Below are 15107 nucleotides of genomic sequence, written 5' to 3' on the forward strand. Positions count from 1 at the left end.
TCTCCTTCTGTTCTTCTTCCGATGTTGACTCGACGCTCTTTCCTGCTCTAATGCTGAGTGTGTGGTGCGGGGTCACCAGAGGCCCGCCCCTTATGACATCACCACCCCTCATCCCTCACCCCTCATCGGTGGTGATGTCATAATGGACAGGGCTGTGCGGATGAGATCACCCCGTGATCCCGCCCCATGCCAATATAAGTAGGGGCACACCGCGCACCCAGCATTAGAGCAGGAGAGAGCATTGAGTCAACATCGTAATAAGAACAGAGGGAGAAGACAGCGTAGAAGACCCAGCAAAAGAGTGAGAAGACAGTGGACAGAGGGAGAAGAACTGGAGAGAGAAAGACCCAGAGAGGGGAAAAGAAGAGGCGCTTGTCCTCATTGGGACAAGGTGCTTTGAGGTGGGAGGTGCAGCTCCCCCCTGCCTCATAGCACCCACCCCCCATGTTGAGGGCATGCGGCCTGGTACGGTTCAGGAGGGGGGGGGGCGCTTGCTTGTCCCCACCCCCTTTCCTGACCTGACAGGCTGTGTGCTCGGACAAGGATCTGGTATGGATTTTGGGGGGGCCCACGCCGTTTTTCTGGCGTGGGGGTTCCCCTTAAAATCCATATCAGACCGAAGGGCCTGGTATGCTCTTAGAGGGGGAACCCATGCAGTTTTTTTTTTAAATTTGCTCTGAAATACAAATCTGAAATGCCACAATACAGAGCTGGCATTCAGAGACATAAAAAAGAAGAAAAATGCATCTAAAAGCGGTGATTTTTTTCTGCCTGTGTGCGTGAGGCCTTATTACAGGGAAAACATGATGAAATCTCTCTCAGTAGACACAGTTCTGTGTATACAGGCTTGTCTTCATTCTTTGTAGAGATCTCTTTCCCTCCTTCGTGTTTCTGAATGGTGGCTGTGAACAGCAGATGTCCTCCTCACCCCTCCTTCCTGACTTCCTCCCATAGTAATGGTTGCAAAAATGAAAGTGAAAATAAACGATCTTTGGACTTCCACACTACGCCCGAATCCCAGAAAATGTCCGCCGTAAAGGCTTTGTTCCTGATCCTTCTATGGCAGATGTGTGAGTAGAATCTTTATAATAAATGGCAACCTTCAAATAATGTGTTTTCTATAGGTAGAGATCACCGAGCATGTCGTGTCTGGCTGTCTTCTGTATAGAATTGCCTCCTCTTTTCAAGCATCAGATTTCAGTTGTTAGTTGGTAAATATATATACTTAGTAGTATATATACTATATATACTATATATAATATGTATATATATATATATATATATATATATATATATATATATATATATATATATATGCTATAAGGGTCAGCGTCAGGTGCACTGTACCTGATCAGGTGCTGAAAAATAAATACGTTGAGTATGACAAGACTCATTCATTTCACTTTGCCCCGGGTAATCTATCAGAACTTGTTTTATGTAGAACATTGTATAGAAAAACAGGTTTTCACAGCTTTCTGGTTTCTGCAGTCATGCCTGTACACACGATCGCACATTCCGACAACAAAAGCCATGTTTTTTTTCTGACGGATGTTGGCTCAAACTTGTCTTGCATACACACGGTCACACAAATCTTGATGGAAATTCCGATCGCCAAGAACACGATGACGTACAACACGTACGACGGGCCGAGAAAAATGAAGTTCAATAGCCAGTGCGGCTCTTCTGCTTGATTCTGAGCATGCGTGGAACTTTGTGCGTCCGAATTGTGTACACACGATCGGAATTTCCGACAACGGATTTTGTTGTCGGAAAATTTGCGATCCAGATCTCAAATTTTGTGTGACGGAAATTCCGATGGAAAATGTCCGATGGAGCCTACACACGGTTGGACTTTCCGCCAACTAGCTCCCATCGAACATTTTCCGTCGGAAAATCCGACCGTGTGTACAGGGCATTAGCAGGACATGACCTCCCATTCTGGACATGCTGGGAGTTGTAATCCCTCAGCGGTTTTTACATCTTTCTTATCTCATCCTATCTCATCTTATCTCATCTTATCTCATCTTATCTCATCTCATCTTATCTCATCTTATCTCATCTTATCTCATCTCATCTTATCTCATCCTATCTCATCTTATCTCATCTTATCTCATCCTATCTCATCTTATCTCATCTTATCTCATCTCATCTTATCTCATCTTATCTTATCTTATCTCATCTTTGGGCGGGCACAGTGGTGTAGTAGGTAGCACCAGCTGTCCCTGATTTAGAACAATGTCCCTCTGTCCCTATTTCCTCCTCATTTGTCCCTCATTTTGATCTGATCTATATAGTTGTATATAAAATGCCCTTTTCTATCTTTCAAAAAGTGTTTTCCAGCGCTAAACCTTTCATCTTATTTCTAAATTGCTGCATTTGTAAATTTCAAAAGCCAATATAAAGGAAAAATATTGTTATAAAAAAAACACTTGTAGGTTTAACAATCTTCATTAGGGGATGTTTTCACATAGGGGATATTTTTCCACTATGTGATATAAATAAAGTTAAAAAAATACACCCTTAAAACATGTTTAACCTGCCCTGCCCCCACGTATGCACACGCACAAATATAAACGCACCCAACGTAAGAGCCTATGTATGAAAATGTTCCTATGCATCTTATGTATCGCCATGCACGCTGGATTGGGAACAATATGTCTAGGACCAATATTCATGCTTAACTCTAAACTGATGACCTGTAAGGGCTTTTAAAGTATTGCCTATGGAAAATATAGGATATCAAAATCATTGTCGTTTTGGGGGGGGAGAGGTTTGTTGGAACAGTTTGGGGATGGCCCCTTCCTGTTCCAACATGACTGCGCACCAAAGACATGGATGAGCGAGTTTGGGGTGGAGGAACTTGACTGGCCTGCACAGAGTCCTGACCGCAACCCGATAGAACACCTTTGGAATGAATTAGAGCGGAGACTGCCAAGCCCAACCCCTGAAAGATAACCCCACATCATAATCCCCCCTCCACCAAATGATTTGGACCAGTGCACAAAGCAAGGTCCATAAAGACATAGATGAGCGAGTTTGGGGTGGAGGAACTTGACTGGCCCGCACAGAATCCTGACCTCAATCCGATAGAACACCTTTGGGCAATATTGTGTGGATCAGCAAGTTTGGGGTGGGGGAACTTGACTGGCCTGCACAGAGTCCTGACCTCAATACTTTTGACAGTACAGTCGATCCCCGAAATTTGCGGGGGTTACGTTCGTAGAGTACCCCTGCGAATTGTGAAAAAAACGCAAATTTTGGATGTGGTAAAAAAAAAAGCCTACAAATGCCTATTTTTAGGCTAAGTAAAGTACAGTAATTTAATTTAATAAAAATACAGTAAAATGTATGGGTACTCACCAATAATGAACTTAGATGGTAAGCTCTAAGGAGCAGGGCCCTCTGATTCCTACTGTATTAAAGTGTATTGTATTTGTACTGTCTACCCTCAAGTTGTAAAGCGCTACGTAAACTGTTGGCGCTATATAAATCCTGTATAATAATAATGATAATAATGATATTGATTGAAGATGATGATGATGATGAATTAGTTGTGCAATGCGATGAAGGTATGTGTATGTACTGTAATGAAGATAATGACTGTAAAGCAGAGGATTCACAGCTCCTCAGGTGGCACCTCTTCTTCTTCAAAACCTTCGCCACCAAGTATCTTTGCCAGTCTCACAATCTTGTCGACAGCCTCATGCTACATTTCCTCAGGTGAATTGATGGCAATAATGAGGCATCAGATGGGCATTGATCAGACTGCATTGATGGGCAATTTGGAGGCTGCAGATGGGCATTGATCAGACTGCATTGATGGACAATTGTGAGGCTCTAGATGGGCATTGATCAGGCTGCATTGATGGGCAATTGTGAGGCTCTAGATGGGCATTGATCAAGCTGCATTGATGGGCAATTGTGAGGCTGCAGATGGGTATTGATCAAGCTGCATTGATGGGCAATTTGGAGGCTGTAGATGGGCATTGATCAGGCTGCATTGATGGGCAATTTGGAGGCTGCAGATGGGCATTGATCAGGCTGCATTGATGGGCAATTGTGAGGCTCTAGATGGGCATTGATCAGGCTGCATTGATGGGCAATTGTGAGGCTGTAGATGGGCATTGATCAAGCTGCATTGATGGGCAATTTGGAGGCTGTAGATGGGCATTGGTCAGGCTGCATTGATGGGCAATTGTGAGGCTCTAGATGGGCATTGATCAAGCTGCATTGATTTGATGGGCACTTTGGAGGCTGTAGATGGGCATTGATGGGCAATTGTGAGGCTGCAGATGGCATTGATTAGGTTGCAGAAGGGTAATGGTGAGGCTGCATTGATGGGCACTGACCCTTATTTTGCTTCAAAGTTCTTTATTTAAATTTTTTTTTTTCTGAAACGTCCCTCCTAAAATGAAGGCGCCTGTGCGTGTTATATGCCAACAAATACGTTAATCACAAAGCACTATCATAGTTGCCAACATTGTAAAAAAAAAATGTGGGACACTTTTGTGGCTGTAGGCGGAGCTGTCCAATAATTAGGGGGCGGGGCATTCGCCAGCAGGCGTGGCCTAGCAAAAACAAACAAGTGCGGCGCGCGAAGCGCGCCGCGCCGAAAAGTGGGCGTGGTTTACGCGAAATTGTGGGCGTGGCTTAAATGGGCGTGGCTCTAGAGGGTGTGGTTAGAGTCTGAAATTAATGAGGGATGGAGAGGGGGAGAGAGGGGGAGAGAGAGGGAATTGACGGGACAGCAGCCCCAGATCCTACACAATAAAAATGTGTATTCTAGAAAGTTTAACAATCAGCAGATAAAGATACTCCAAACACCTGGTGTTAATGCTTCAATCATCCCGGCACCATGATTGTTATGGTGTCAGGATGATTGAAGCGCATTATTTCAATTATTACATTGTAAAATAAAATGAAATCATTCAACTCACCATAATGCAGAATCAGTGGGATCCCTGAGCGTGTCACCAGCCGTCCGTCCTTGCTTCAGATGTCCGAGCAGAGTCCGTCCTTGCATCAGGTGCCCCCAGCGGAGCCCCCCCTCACACCAGGAGTCCCCGGCGGAGCCCCCCTCACATCAGAAGTCCCCAGCGGAGCCCCCCTCACACCAGGAGTCCCCGGCGGAGCTCCCCCTCACATCAGAAGTCCCCGGCGGAGCCCCCCCTCACATCAGGAGTCCCCGGCGGAGCCCCCCTCACACCAGGAGTCCCCGGCGGAGCCCCCCTCACATCAGAAGTCCCCAGCGGAGCCCCCCCTCACACCAGGAGTCCCCGGCGGAGCCCCCCTCACACCAGGAGTCCCCGGCGGAGCCCCCCCTCACACCAGGAGTCACCGGCGGAGCCCCCCCTCACATCAGGTGCCCCCGGCGGAGCCCCCCCTCACACCAGGAGTCCCCGGCGGAGCTCCCCCTCACATCAGAAGTCCCCAGCGGAGCCCCCCCTCACATCAGGAGTCCCCGGCGGAGCCCCCCTCACACCAGGAGTCCCCGGCGGAGCCCCCCTCACATCAGGTGCCCCCGGCGGAGCCCCCCCTCACACCAGGAGTCCCCGGCGGAGCCCCCCCTCACACCAGGAGTCCCCGGCGGAGCCCCCCCTCACATCAGGAGTCCCCGGCGGAGCCCCCCCTCACATCAGGAGTCCCCGGCGGAGCCCCCCCTCACATCAGGAGTCCTCGGCGGAGCCCCCCCTCACATCAGGAGTCCCCGGCGGAGCCCCCCCTCACATCAGGAGTCCCCGGCGGAGCTCCCCCTCACATCAGGTGTCCCCGGCGGAGCTCCCCCTCACATCAGGTGTCCCCAGTGCCCCCCCCTCACATCAGGTGTCCCCAGTGCCCCCCCCTCACATCAGGTGTCCCCAGTGCCCCCCCCTCACATCAGGTGTCCCCAGTGCCCCCCCACTCACATCAGGTGTCCCCAGTGCCCCCCCCCACTCACATCAGGTGTCCCCAGTGCCCCCCCCACTCACATCAGGTGTCCCCAGTGCCCCCCCACTCACATCAGGTGTCCCCAGTGCCCCCCCCCACTCACATCAGGTGTCCCCAGTGCCCCCCCCACTCACATCAGGTGTCCCCAGTGCCCCCCCCCCCTCACATCAGGTGTCCCCCCCTCACATCAGGTGTCCCCAGTGCCCCCCCCACTCACATCAGGTGTCCCCAGTGCCCCCCCCCACTCACATCAGGTGTCCCCAGTGCCCCCCCCACTCACATCAGGTGTCCCCAGTGCCCCCCCCCACTCACATCAGGTGTCCCCAGTGCCCCCCCCACTCACATCAGGTGTCCCCAGTGCCCCCCCCACTCACATCAGGTGTCCCCAGTGCCCCCCCCCACTCACATCAGGTGTCCCCAGTGCCCCCCCCCCACTCACATCAGGTGTCCCCAGTGCCCCCCCCCACTCACATCAGGTGTCCCCAGTGCCCCCCCCCCACTCACATCAGGTGTCCCCAGTGCCCCCCCCCACTCACATCAGGTGTCCCCAGTGCCCCCCCCACTCACATCAGGTGTCCCCAGTGCCCCCCCCTCACATCAGGTGTCCCCCCCTCACATCAGGTGTCCCCAGTGCCCCCCCCACTCACATCAGGTGTCCCCAGTGCCCCCCCTCACATCAGGTGTCCCCAGTGCCCCCCCCCCACTCACATCAGGTGTCCCCAGTGCCCCCCCCCCTCACATCAGGTGTCCTCAGTGCCCCCCCCCTCACATCAGGTGTCCCCCCCTCACATCAGGTGTCCCCCCCTCACATCAGGTGTCCCCCACTCACATCAGGTGTCCCCAGTGCCCCCCCCCACTCACATCAGGTTTCCCCAGTGCCCCCCCCTCACATCAGGTGTCCCCCCCACTCACATCGTGTCCCTCAGCGCGCTCACTCCCCACCTAGAACCCCCGCCCCTTTCCATATCAGACTGGCAGCGGGGCGGGGGGTAGGCGGAGCGGGGCGGGCCGAGGCGGGCCGAGGCGGAGCGGGGCGGGCCGAGGCGGGCCGAGGCGGAGCGGGGCAGGGGGTGGGCGGCGACGCAGAAGCTTCGTCTAGCCCCCCCCCCAGCCGTCTTCCTGAACTTCAACAAAATGGCGGCCGGCGGAGACAATGTCTCCGCCGGCCGCCGACCTCTAGCGGCGGCGGCGGTTTCAAAAACCGGAACCGAATTTTTCGGGACATTTCCCGGGACGCCACAAATCCGGGAATGAAGTCCAAGTCCCGGGAATGTCCCGGGAAATTCGGGACAGTTGGCAGCTATGCACTATAGAAAGTCTTGTCTTATGTCAGGCTGTGCAGCTGCAAAAGGGCCCCTCTGGGATTTAGTGGCCCATTTGTACTGCAGACATCTCAAGTCCCGCACACCCGCAAGCGCCTCCCGATCTCCCGGGAATGATCGGTGCGGGGAACAGCTGTGAAGTTCGACTCTGTCCCTGCAGATGTCTCTGCAAACAGCTTCTGCTCCTAGCATCCCCATTAACACTAAACAATCTGTCCTTGTAATTAGGGCTCCAGCTGGTGGCCATTTTGTGGTGGACCAAATTGGGAGAATTCTCAAACGCTAGAGAACAAACGTTCTTCTTGTGGTGAGTCGCCTTACAGCATAGGACAAAAAAAAAATATGTATGTATATTTTATATATATATATATATATATATATATATATATATATATATACACACACTTTGTTTATTTGCTATGTTTATATATATATATATATATATATATATATATATATATATACACACATGCATATTTTATATATATATATATATATATATATATATATATATATATATATATATATATAAAATCTGCTTTGAAGTAAAAAAATTAACAATTGTATATGCTGACATCTCACCAAAGCCCCCCAAAAAATATAAAATATACTACTGACACCGTCCACTGCCACATACCACCCACCCCCTTCCCCAGAAGCACTGTGGAAAAATATTCAAGCGGAGCTCCGCCGAAATTTTTTTTTTAAAAGTCAACAGCTACAAATACTGCAGCTGCTGACTTTTAAAACATGAACACTTACCTGTCCAGGGCGCCCGCGATGTCGGCACCCAAGGCCGAACCGTCTCTCGGTCCTCGGGTGTTGCCGCCTCCATCTTCAGTAAGGGAATCAGGAAGTAAAGGCTTGCGGCTTCACTTCCCGGTTCCCTACTGCACATGCGCGAGTCACGCAGCGCAGTACGGATGATCCCTGCTGTCTCTGGGACCCGTGTGTTTCCCAGCAGACAGCGGGGGGGGGGACAGGAAGTTGCGTAAATAACCGCAGATTCTGCGGCTATCTATGCCGGAAGTGGGTACAGATACCTGTAATATACAGGTATCTGCACCCCCCTCCCCCTGAAAGGTGCCAACTGTGACACCGGAGGGGGGGGGAGGAATCCGATGAGTGGAAGTTCCACTTTTGGGTGGAACTCCACTTTAAAAGGGTGATTTAAAAAATATTTTGCCGCGGGGGGGTCGGGGAGGTTTGTGGGCGCAAAGCGCCACCTCCCTGAAATGAGTTTTTGCAGGTTGGGATGTCTGGTACTGTATACATAGTGCGGAAAATGTTTGTGCTTGGGCAGTAGTTGAATGGAAGACACCCAAAAGTAGTTCCTACCAGGAGCCCTTTATTATCACTGAACAGCATGTAGTGGTTCCTAATCTCCAGGCTGCAGCTAAAATTACCTCACAGAGCGCAGATATTTCTTATAAACAGGAAATGCATGTATAGTATCATTGTACTGGGATGACTACGACTGACATATCAGAGAAATCTTGTGACTGGGATTAGGACTGTGGTCCTTTGTACTCTAATGCTCGGTCTCAGATTTGGACGCTAAGGTAAAATAAAGAAAAGTGATACCGATACCGTTGCTGATCCTGAGCATTTGCACAAGTATTTTGCACACCATACAAACTGAATGGGCTCAAATCTCACTGCAAAGAATTGAATGCAATTTGAACAGGATTGTGGTGCGATTTCTGCCCGAATCACATGTAGTGTTATAGTGTCTTCAGCCTGGGTTCACACAGGAGCTGTGCGGGAAACCGCAACTTATTCCTATTGGATTGTAAGCTCTTCTGAGCAGGGCCCTCTTAATCCTCTTGCATTTTATTGTATTATAACTGTATTGTCTCCATTTTATATTGTAAAGTGATGCGTAAACGGTTGGCGCTATATAAATCCTGTATAATAATAATAATGTCAACAGCACACCAAGATTTTCAAAATGGGCCCAAAGCTTTATTCAGCGATCACAGCGTTACAGCAGATAGCAACGTTTCGGAGCGACACAGTACCCCTTCATCAGGTCACATGCCTGATGAAGCGGTCCTGTGTGGCTCCGAAACGTTGCTGTTTGCTGTAAAAATGTAATCGCTGAATAAAGCTTTGGACCCATTTTGAAGATCTTGGTGTGCTGGTGACATCTCTATCTCTGACTATTCACTGTTCAGCACCCACTTATATATACAGCGATCTCTACAGAAACATGGGCTTTGGGAATAGTGAGTTGCATTCCTGTTCAATTGACATGCGATTCTTTGCAGTGTGATTTGAGCCCATTCATTTTGTATGGGCTCAAATCAAATTGCACCTCAAAGATCTCGAAGAAAAAAACGATATCAGTGCAACCCTATAAAAAAACAACAGGGTCTCCACCGGGTGGTGACTTAGAGACCCGGATGTTCATCCCTGATCATGTACTGCTCTAGATGTTAGTACCACTTGGTGCACCGTCCAACCGCAGCAGCTTTCAGCCGCTCATAGATTTTTACAGGCTACCGGTAGTGGGGCTGGACCGTGCCCCTGTGCGTTCTGACTGCAGCCAGGGTTCTCACACACCCGGGCTAAATACGCAGTGTGCACGAGGGGTTTTTCATTGTGTGTATGTACACAACATGATGGTGCCTTTTAGAGCGGCACGATTCTGGCCAAAACTAGAATCACGATTTTGTCGCTTAGGATAAAGATCACGATTCTCGTGACGTAAAATCTTTTTACGTTATACAAACAAAATTGGGCTAACTTTACTGGTTAGTTTTTTGTTTGGTTTTTTTTTATTCATTAAAGTAATTTTTTTTTTTTTAAATTCCATTTGAAAGACTGCTGCGCAAATACGGTGTGACATAAAATACTGCAACAACCACCATTTTATTCTCTAGGGTCTCTACTAAAAATATATATATACCGGTAATCTTTGGGGGTTCTAAGTAATTTTCTAGCAAAAAAATTATTTTAATTTGAAACCAACAAATGTCAGAAAAAGATTTAGTGTTTAAGGCTCGGTTCACACTAGGACGACTTGGGATCCGACTTGTAAGCCCTCAAGTCGCCCCAAGTTGCCCCAAGAAGAGATTTACATTACAGTGAATGGGAGCGTCTTAATTGACACTACTGAAGTCGCTCCGACTTCAGAGCGTACTCCCTGTACTACTTGGATCCGACTTGTAGGCGACCTGTACCATAGAAATCAATGGAAGTCGCCTCCAAGTCGGATCTCTATCTATACTGAAGCGACTTTACAGTTAAAAAAATTAGTTTGCCCAGGCAAACCCCTCCCTCCCAGAGAGCTGATTATTTTGTGATTGGTCACAGCCAAAGTCGCCTGTCCTGGAGGCGACTTGAAGTCGCGTTGTAAATTGATCAAAGTCGCGCTGAAGTCGCGTTGAAGCCGCGTTGAAGTCGCCGTGCAAAGTCGCGCTGAAGTCTTGTTGCCCCTGTGTGAATCGAGCCTTAGTGGTTAAACTTTCCTCATTTACACACAAAGTCTATTCCATTGACAAATTGTTACCATGTTTTAGGCCTCATGCACACTGGACGTTAAAATAACGTTATAAAAACGCCAGTAGCTTTGCAGTGAGTTTTTCAACTTTTTTCAACATTTTTGCAATAGTGGTTTTTAGCTTTTTTTAGCGTTTTCCCGCGTTAGCGTTTTAGCAGGGTTTTTTTATTTTTTTTGAAGAAAAATTTTTTTTTTTCAATGGATCAAATACGTTAAACGCTGGTAAGCGACGTTTTTGAGCATTTATCGACGTTTATCAGTGTTAGAGCGTTTTTTACACCTGAAAAACGTCTCTCAGAACCCACTAGTTTTGGGGTTTTTTTACTGCTCAAAAACAGCCTATGTGTGCATGGACACATAGGATAACATGCTGGAGAGTTTAAAGCCGAGGTCCACCCTTAAAAAAAAAAATTGCATTAATATGTTCCTAAAAATGTAAAAAAAAAATTGAAAAAAAAAATTTTTTTTACTTACCAGAAATGGCTGTTGCTAGGCAGATTGTCCTAATCTGCCACTTCCTACACCATGGTGATCTTCAGTCTTCTCCTCCTCTCGTTTTCTTCTGGGGAAGGTGGCGCAGTGTGTTCTGGGAACTGTGTGTGTCCCAGAAGACAGCCGGCCGTTCACAAAGTGCCGTGCGACTCGTGCATGCGCAGTAGGAAACGGGCAGTGAGGCCGCAAGGCTCCACTGCCTGTTTCCTTTACGTCGAATGCTGGCGCCGGGACCCGATGCGATGGACGAATCGGCCTCGGGCGGCTGACATCACGGGCACCCTGGACAGGTAAGTGTGCTTATTAAAAGTCAGCAGCTACAGTGTTTGTAGCTGCTGACTTAAAAAAAAAAAAAAATTTTAACCGGACCTCCTCTTTAAGGCCTCATGCACACTGGACATTTTTTGACATTTTTCAGCAGCTGTTTTTGGCTGTAGACCTTTTTTTCTACAGTCATTAAACTCTCCATCATGTTATCCTATGTGTTCATGCACACATAGGCTGTTATTAGCAGTTTTGGGCAGTGGCGTTTTTGAGCAGTAAAAAAAAAAACCCCAAACTAGTGGGCTCTGAGAGACATTTTTCAGCTGTAAAAACGCTCTAACGCTTATAAACGTCGATAAACGCTCAAAAACATCACTCACCAGCATTGTTTAACGTTTTTGATCCAAAAAAAAAAAAATTTTTTTTCTAAAAAAAAAAGAAAACAAAGAACGCTAAAGTTCTAACGCGGAAAAACGATAATAAACGCTAAAAAAAAGTTATTGTAAAAACTTTGAAAAAAGTTGAAGGCTTCATGCACACTGGACGTTAAAATAATGTTATAAAAACGCCAGTAGCTTTGCAGTGAGTCTTTCAACGTTTTTTAAAGTTTTCGAAATAGCGTTTATTAGCATTTTTAGCATTTTTCCTGGTTAGTGTATATATATTTTTTTTATTTTACGTTTTTTAGCTTTTATCAGCAGTGGAATTTATGGGCTGTTCTCCGAACGCCATAAAATCGCGTTCAAAGTACCGTTTTTTTGATCTGTGTGGCATTCTAATGATTGCAGTACATGTCTTCAAGCCCAATGAGAGGGCTGATATCATAGGATTTCCCTCAGAGTGTCCACTGCTCAGTCCAGATCAGGCCCCTCAATCAGTGTAATGCAGTACATAGGGCCAACCAGAACACCCAGCACATTATACGTGAGCAGCATACAGTGGAGGTCAGTGAGCAGTACACAGCATACAGTGAAGATTAGGAGTGAGCCCTTATGCCGCGTACACACGGTTGGACTTTTCGTCTACAAAAAGTCCCCGGACTTTCAGCGGACTTTTGCAGCCTCAAATCTGACGGACTTTAGATTTGAAACATGCTTCAAATCTTTACGTCATAACTACGCCGGACCCAAAAATCCGCTCGTCTGTGTGCTAGTCCGACGGACAAAAACCCACGTTAGGGCAGCTATTGGCTACTGGCTATCAACTTCCTTATTTTAGTCCGGTGTACGTCATCACGTACGAATCCGTCCGACTTTTGTGTGATCGTATGTAGGCAAGTCCGTTCGTAAGAAAGTCTGCCGCAAGTCCACCGCAAGTCCGCCAAAAGTCTGCCAAAAGTCCGTCGAAAGTCTGTCGGACAGGCTGTCGGACTTTTGTAGCCGAAAAGTCCGACCGTGTGTACGCGGCATAAGGGCTTACTCCTTATCTGGGCACTCTAATGCCGCGTACACACGGTCGGACTTTTCGGCTACAAAAGTCCGACAGCCTGTCCGACAGACTTTCGACGGACTTTTGGCGGACTTGCGGTGGACTTGCGGCAGACTTTCTTACGAACGGACTTGCCTACATACGATCACACAAAAGTCTGACGGATTCGTACGTGATGACGTACGACCGGACTAAAATAAGGAAGTTGATAGCCAGTAGCCAATAGCTGCCCTAGCGTGCGTTTTTGTCCGTCGGACTAGCACACAGACGAGCGGATTTTTGGGTCCTGCGTAGTTACGACGTAAAGATTTGAAGCATGTTTCAAATCTAAAGTCCGTCAGATTTGAGGCTGCAAAAGTCCTCTAAAAGTCCGCTGAAAGTCCGGGGAAGCCCACACACGATCGGATTGTCAGCCAGCTTTAGTCCGTCGGCGTCCGTTGGACTTTTGTAGACGAAAAGTCCGACCGTGTGTATGCGGCATTAGAGTGCCCAGATTAGGAGTGAGCCCTTAGAGTGCCCAGATTAGGAGTGAGCCCCTAGAGTGCCCAGATAAGGAGTAAGTCCTTAGAGTGCCCAGATTAGGAGTGAGCCCTTAGAGTGCCCAGATTAGGAGTGACCCCATTGAGTGCCCAGATAAGGAGTGAGCCCTTAGAGTGCCCAGATTAGGAGTGAGCCCTTAGAGTGCCCAGATTAGGAGTGACCCCATAGAGAGCCTAGATTAGGAGTGACCCCATAGAGTGCCCAGATAAGAAGTGAGCCCTTAGAGTGCCCAGATTAGGAGTGAGCCCTTAGAGTGCCCAGATTAGGAATGAGCCCTTAGAGTGCCCAGATTAGGAGTGACCCCTTAGAGTGCAATGAGAAAGAAAGAGAGTGACACCATAGAGAGAGTGCCCCCTTTCAGAGGACCCAGAGCAGGAGAGTGCCCCTTTAGAGGGCCCACAGCACAACGGTGACCCCATACACAGTGCCCACAGCAGGAGGGTGACCCCATACACAGTACCCACAGCAGGAGGGTGACCCCATACACAGTGTCCACAGCACAACAGTGACTGCATACACAGTGCCCACAGCAGGAGGGTGACCCCATACACAGTGTCCACAGCACAACAGTGACCGCATACACAGTGCCCACAGCAGGAGGGTGACCCCATACACAGTGCCCACAGCAGGAGGGTGACCCCATACACAGTGTCCACAGCACAACAGTGACTGCATACACAGTGCCCACAGCAGGAGGGTGACCCCATACACAGTGTCCACAGCACAACAGTGACTGCATACACAGTGCCCACAGCAGGAGGGTGACCCCATACACAGTGCCCACAGCAGGAGGGTGACCCCATACACAGTGTCCACAGCACAACAGTGAACGCATACACAGTGCCCACAGCAGGAGGGTGACCCCATACATAGTGTCCACAGCACAACAGTGACCGCATACACAGTGCCCACAGCAGGAGGGTGACCCCATACACAGTGCCCACAGCAGGAGGATGACCCCATACACAGTGCCCACAGCAGGAGGGTGACCCCATACACAGTGTCCACAGCACAACAGTTATCCCATAGTCCTATGGTGCACTGTTATGGGGACACCTGATCATCATTTGGGCACTGTAAGTAACTGGCACAGGCACTTTTGATCTGTGTGGCATTCTAATGATTGCAGTACATGTCTTCAAGCCCAATGAGAGGGCTGATATCATAGGATTTCCCTCAGAGTGTCCACTGCTCCCTCCAGATCAGGCCCCTCAATCAGTGTAATGCAGCATGCTTCTATAGATCAAAGGACTGGAAAGCCCCTCCCCCTCCCTTCCAGGCTCAGCAGCTACATTAAAAACAGAACGATGCCTGCCGCAGTGATCAGCCTCACTCCTCCTAACCCTTCCCCCTCGGAGCACACCATGTGACACACACACCCCTCTTGTCCTCTGACAGGCTCAGTCAGCCCTGCAGACTGCAATGCACTGAGTGCAGGAGCTCCGTTCTGCTCCCTCACTCCTCCCCCACCATATAAGTAAACACAGCTACTCTCCTCCTCTCTCTCCTTAGAATATCGGCTTCCTCCAGGTTCCTGGGGCACTGCACAGGGCTGGGCTCTCTCTGCTGCTTCCATCTAAATTCTTCTTTTGGTGGCAAATGCAGGAGACCAGCTCTGGATCAATCCG

The 15107-nt window shown here is 48.7% G+C and overlaps 1 protein-coding gene across 4 annotated transcripts in view; it reads left to right on the top strand.

Moving 5' to 3' along the window:
* The first annotated feature begins 880 nt into the window (after window positions 1-880).
* Window positions 881-15107, top strand: part of LOC141148562 (uncharacterized) — a 168022-nt gene continuing 153795 nt past the window's right edge. For all 4 annotated transcript variants that reach the window (XM_073636115.1, XM_073636117.1, XM_073636118.1 and 1 more), the window contains exon 1: window positions 881-1070. In XM_073636115.1, the coding sequence (XP_073492216.1) occupies window positions 896-1070 (175 nt within the window). In that variant the 5' untranslated portion in view covers window positions 881-895. The remainder of the gene's footprint in view (window positions 1071-15107) is intronic.

The sequence above is a fragment of the Aquarana catesbeiana genome, linkage group LG06 (assembly GCF_042186555.1).
Source record: "Aquarana catesbeiana isolate 2022-GZ linkage group LG06, ASM4218655v1, whole genome shotgun sequence".
In the NCBI taxonomy this organism is placed as follows: Eukaryota; Metazoa; Chordata; class Amphibia; order Anura; family Ranidae; genus Aquarana; species Aquarana catesbeiana.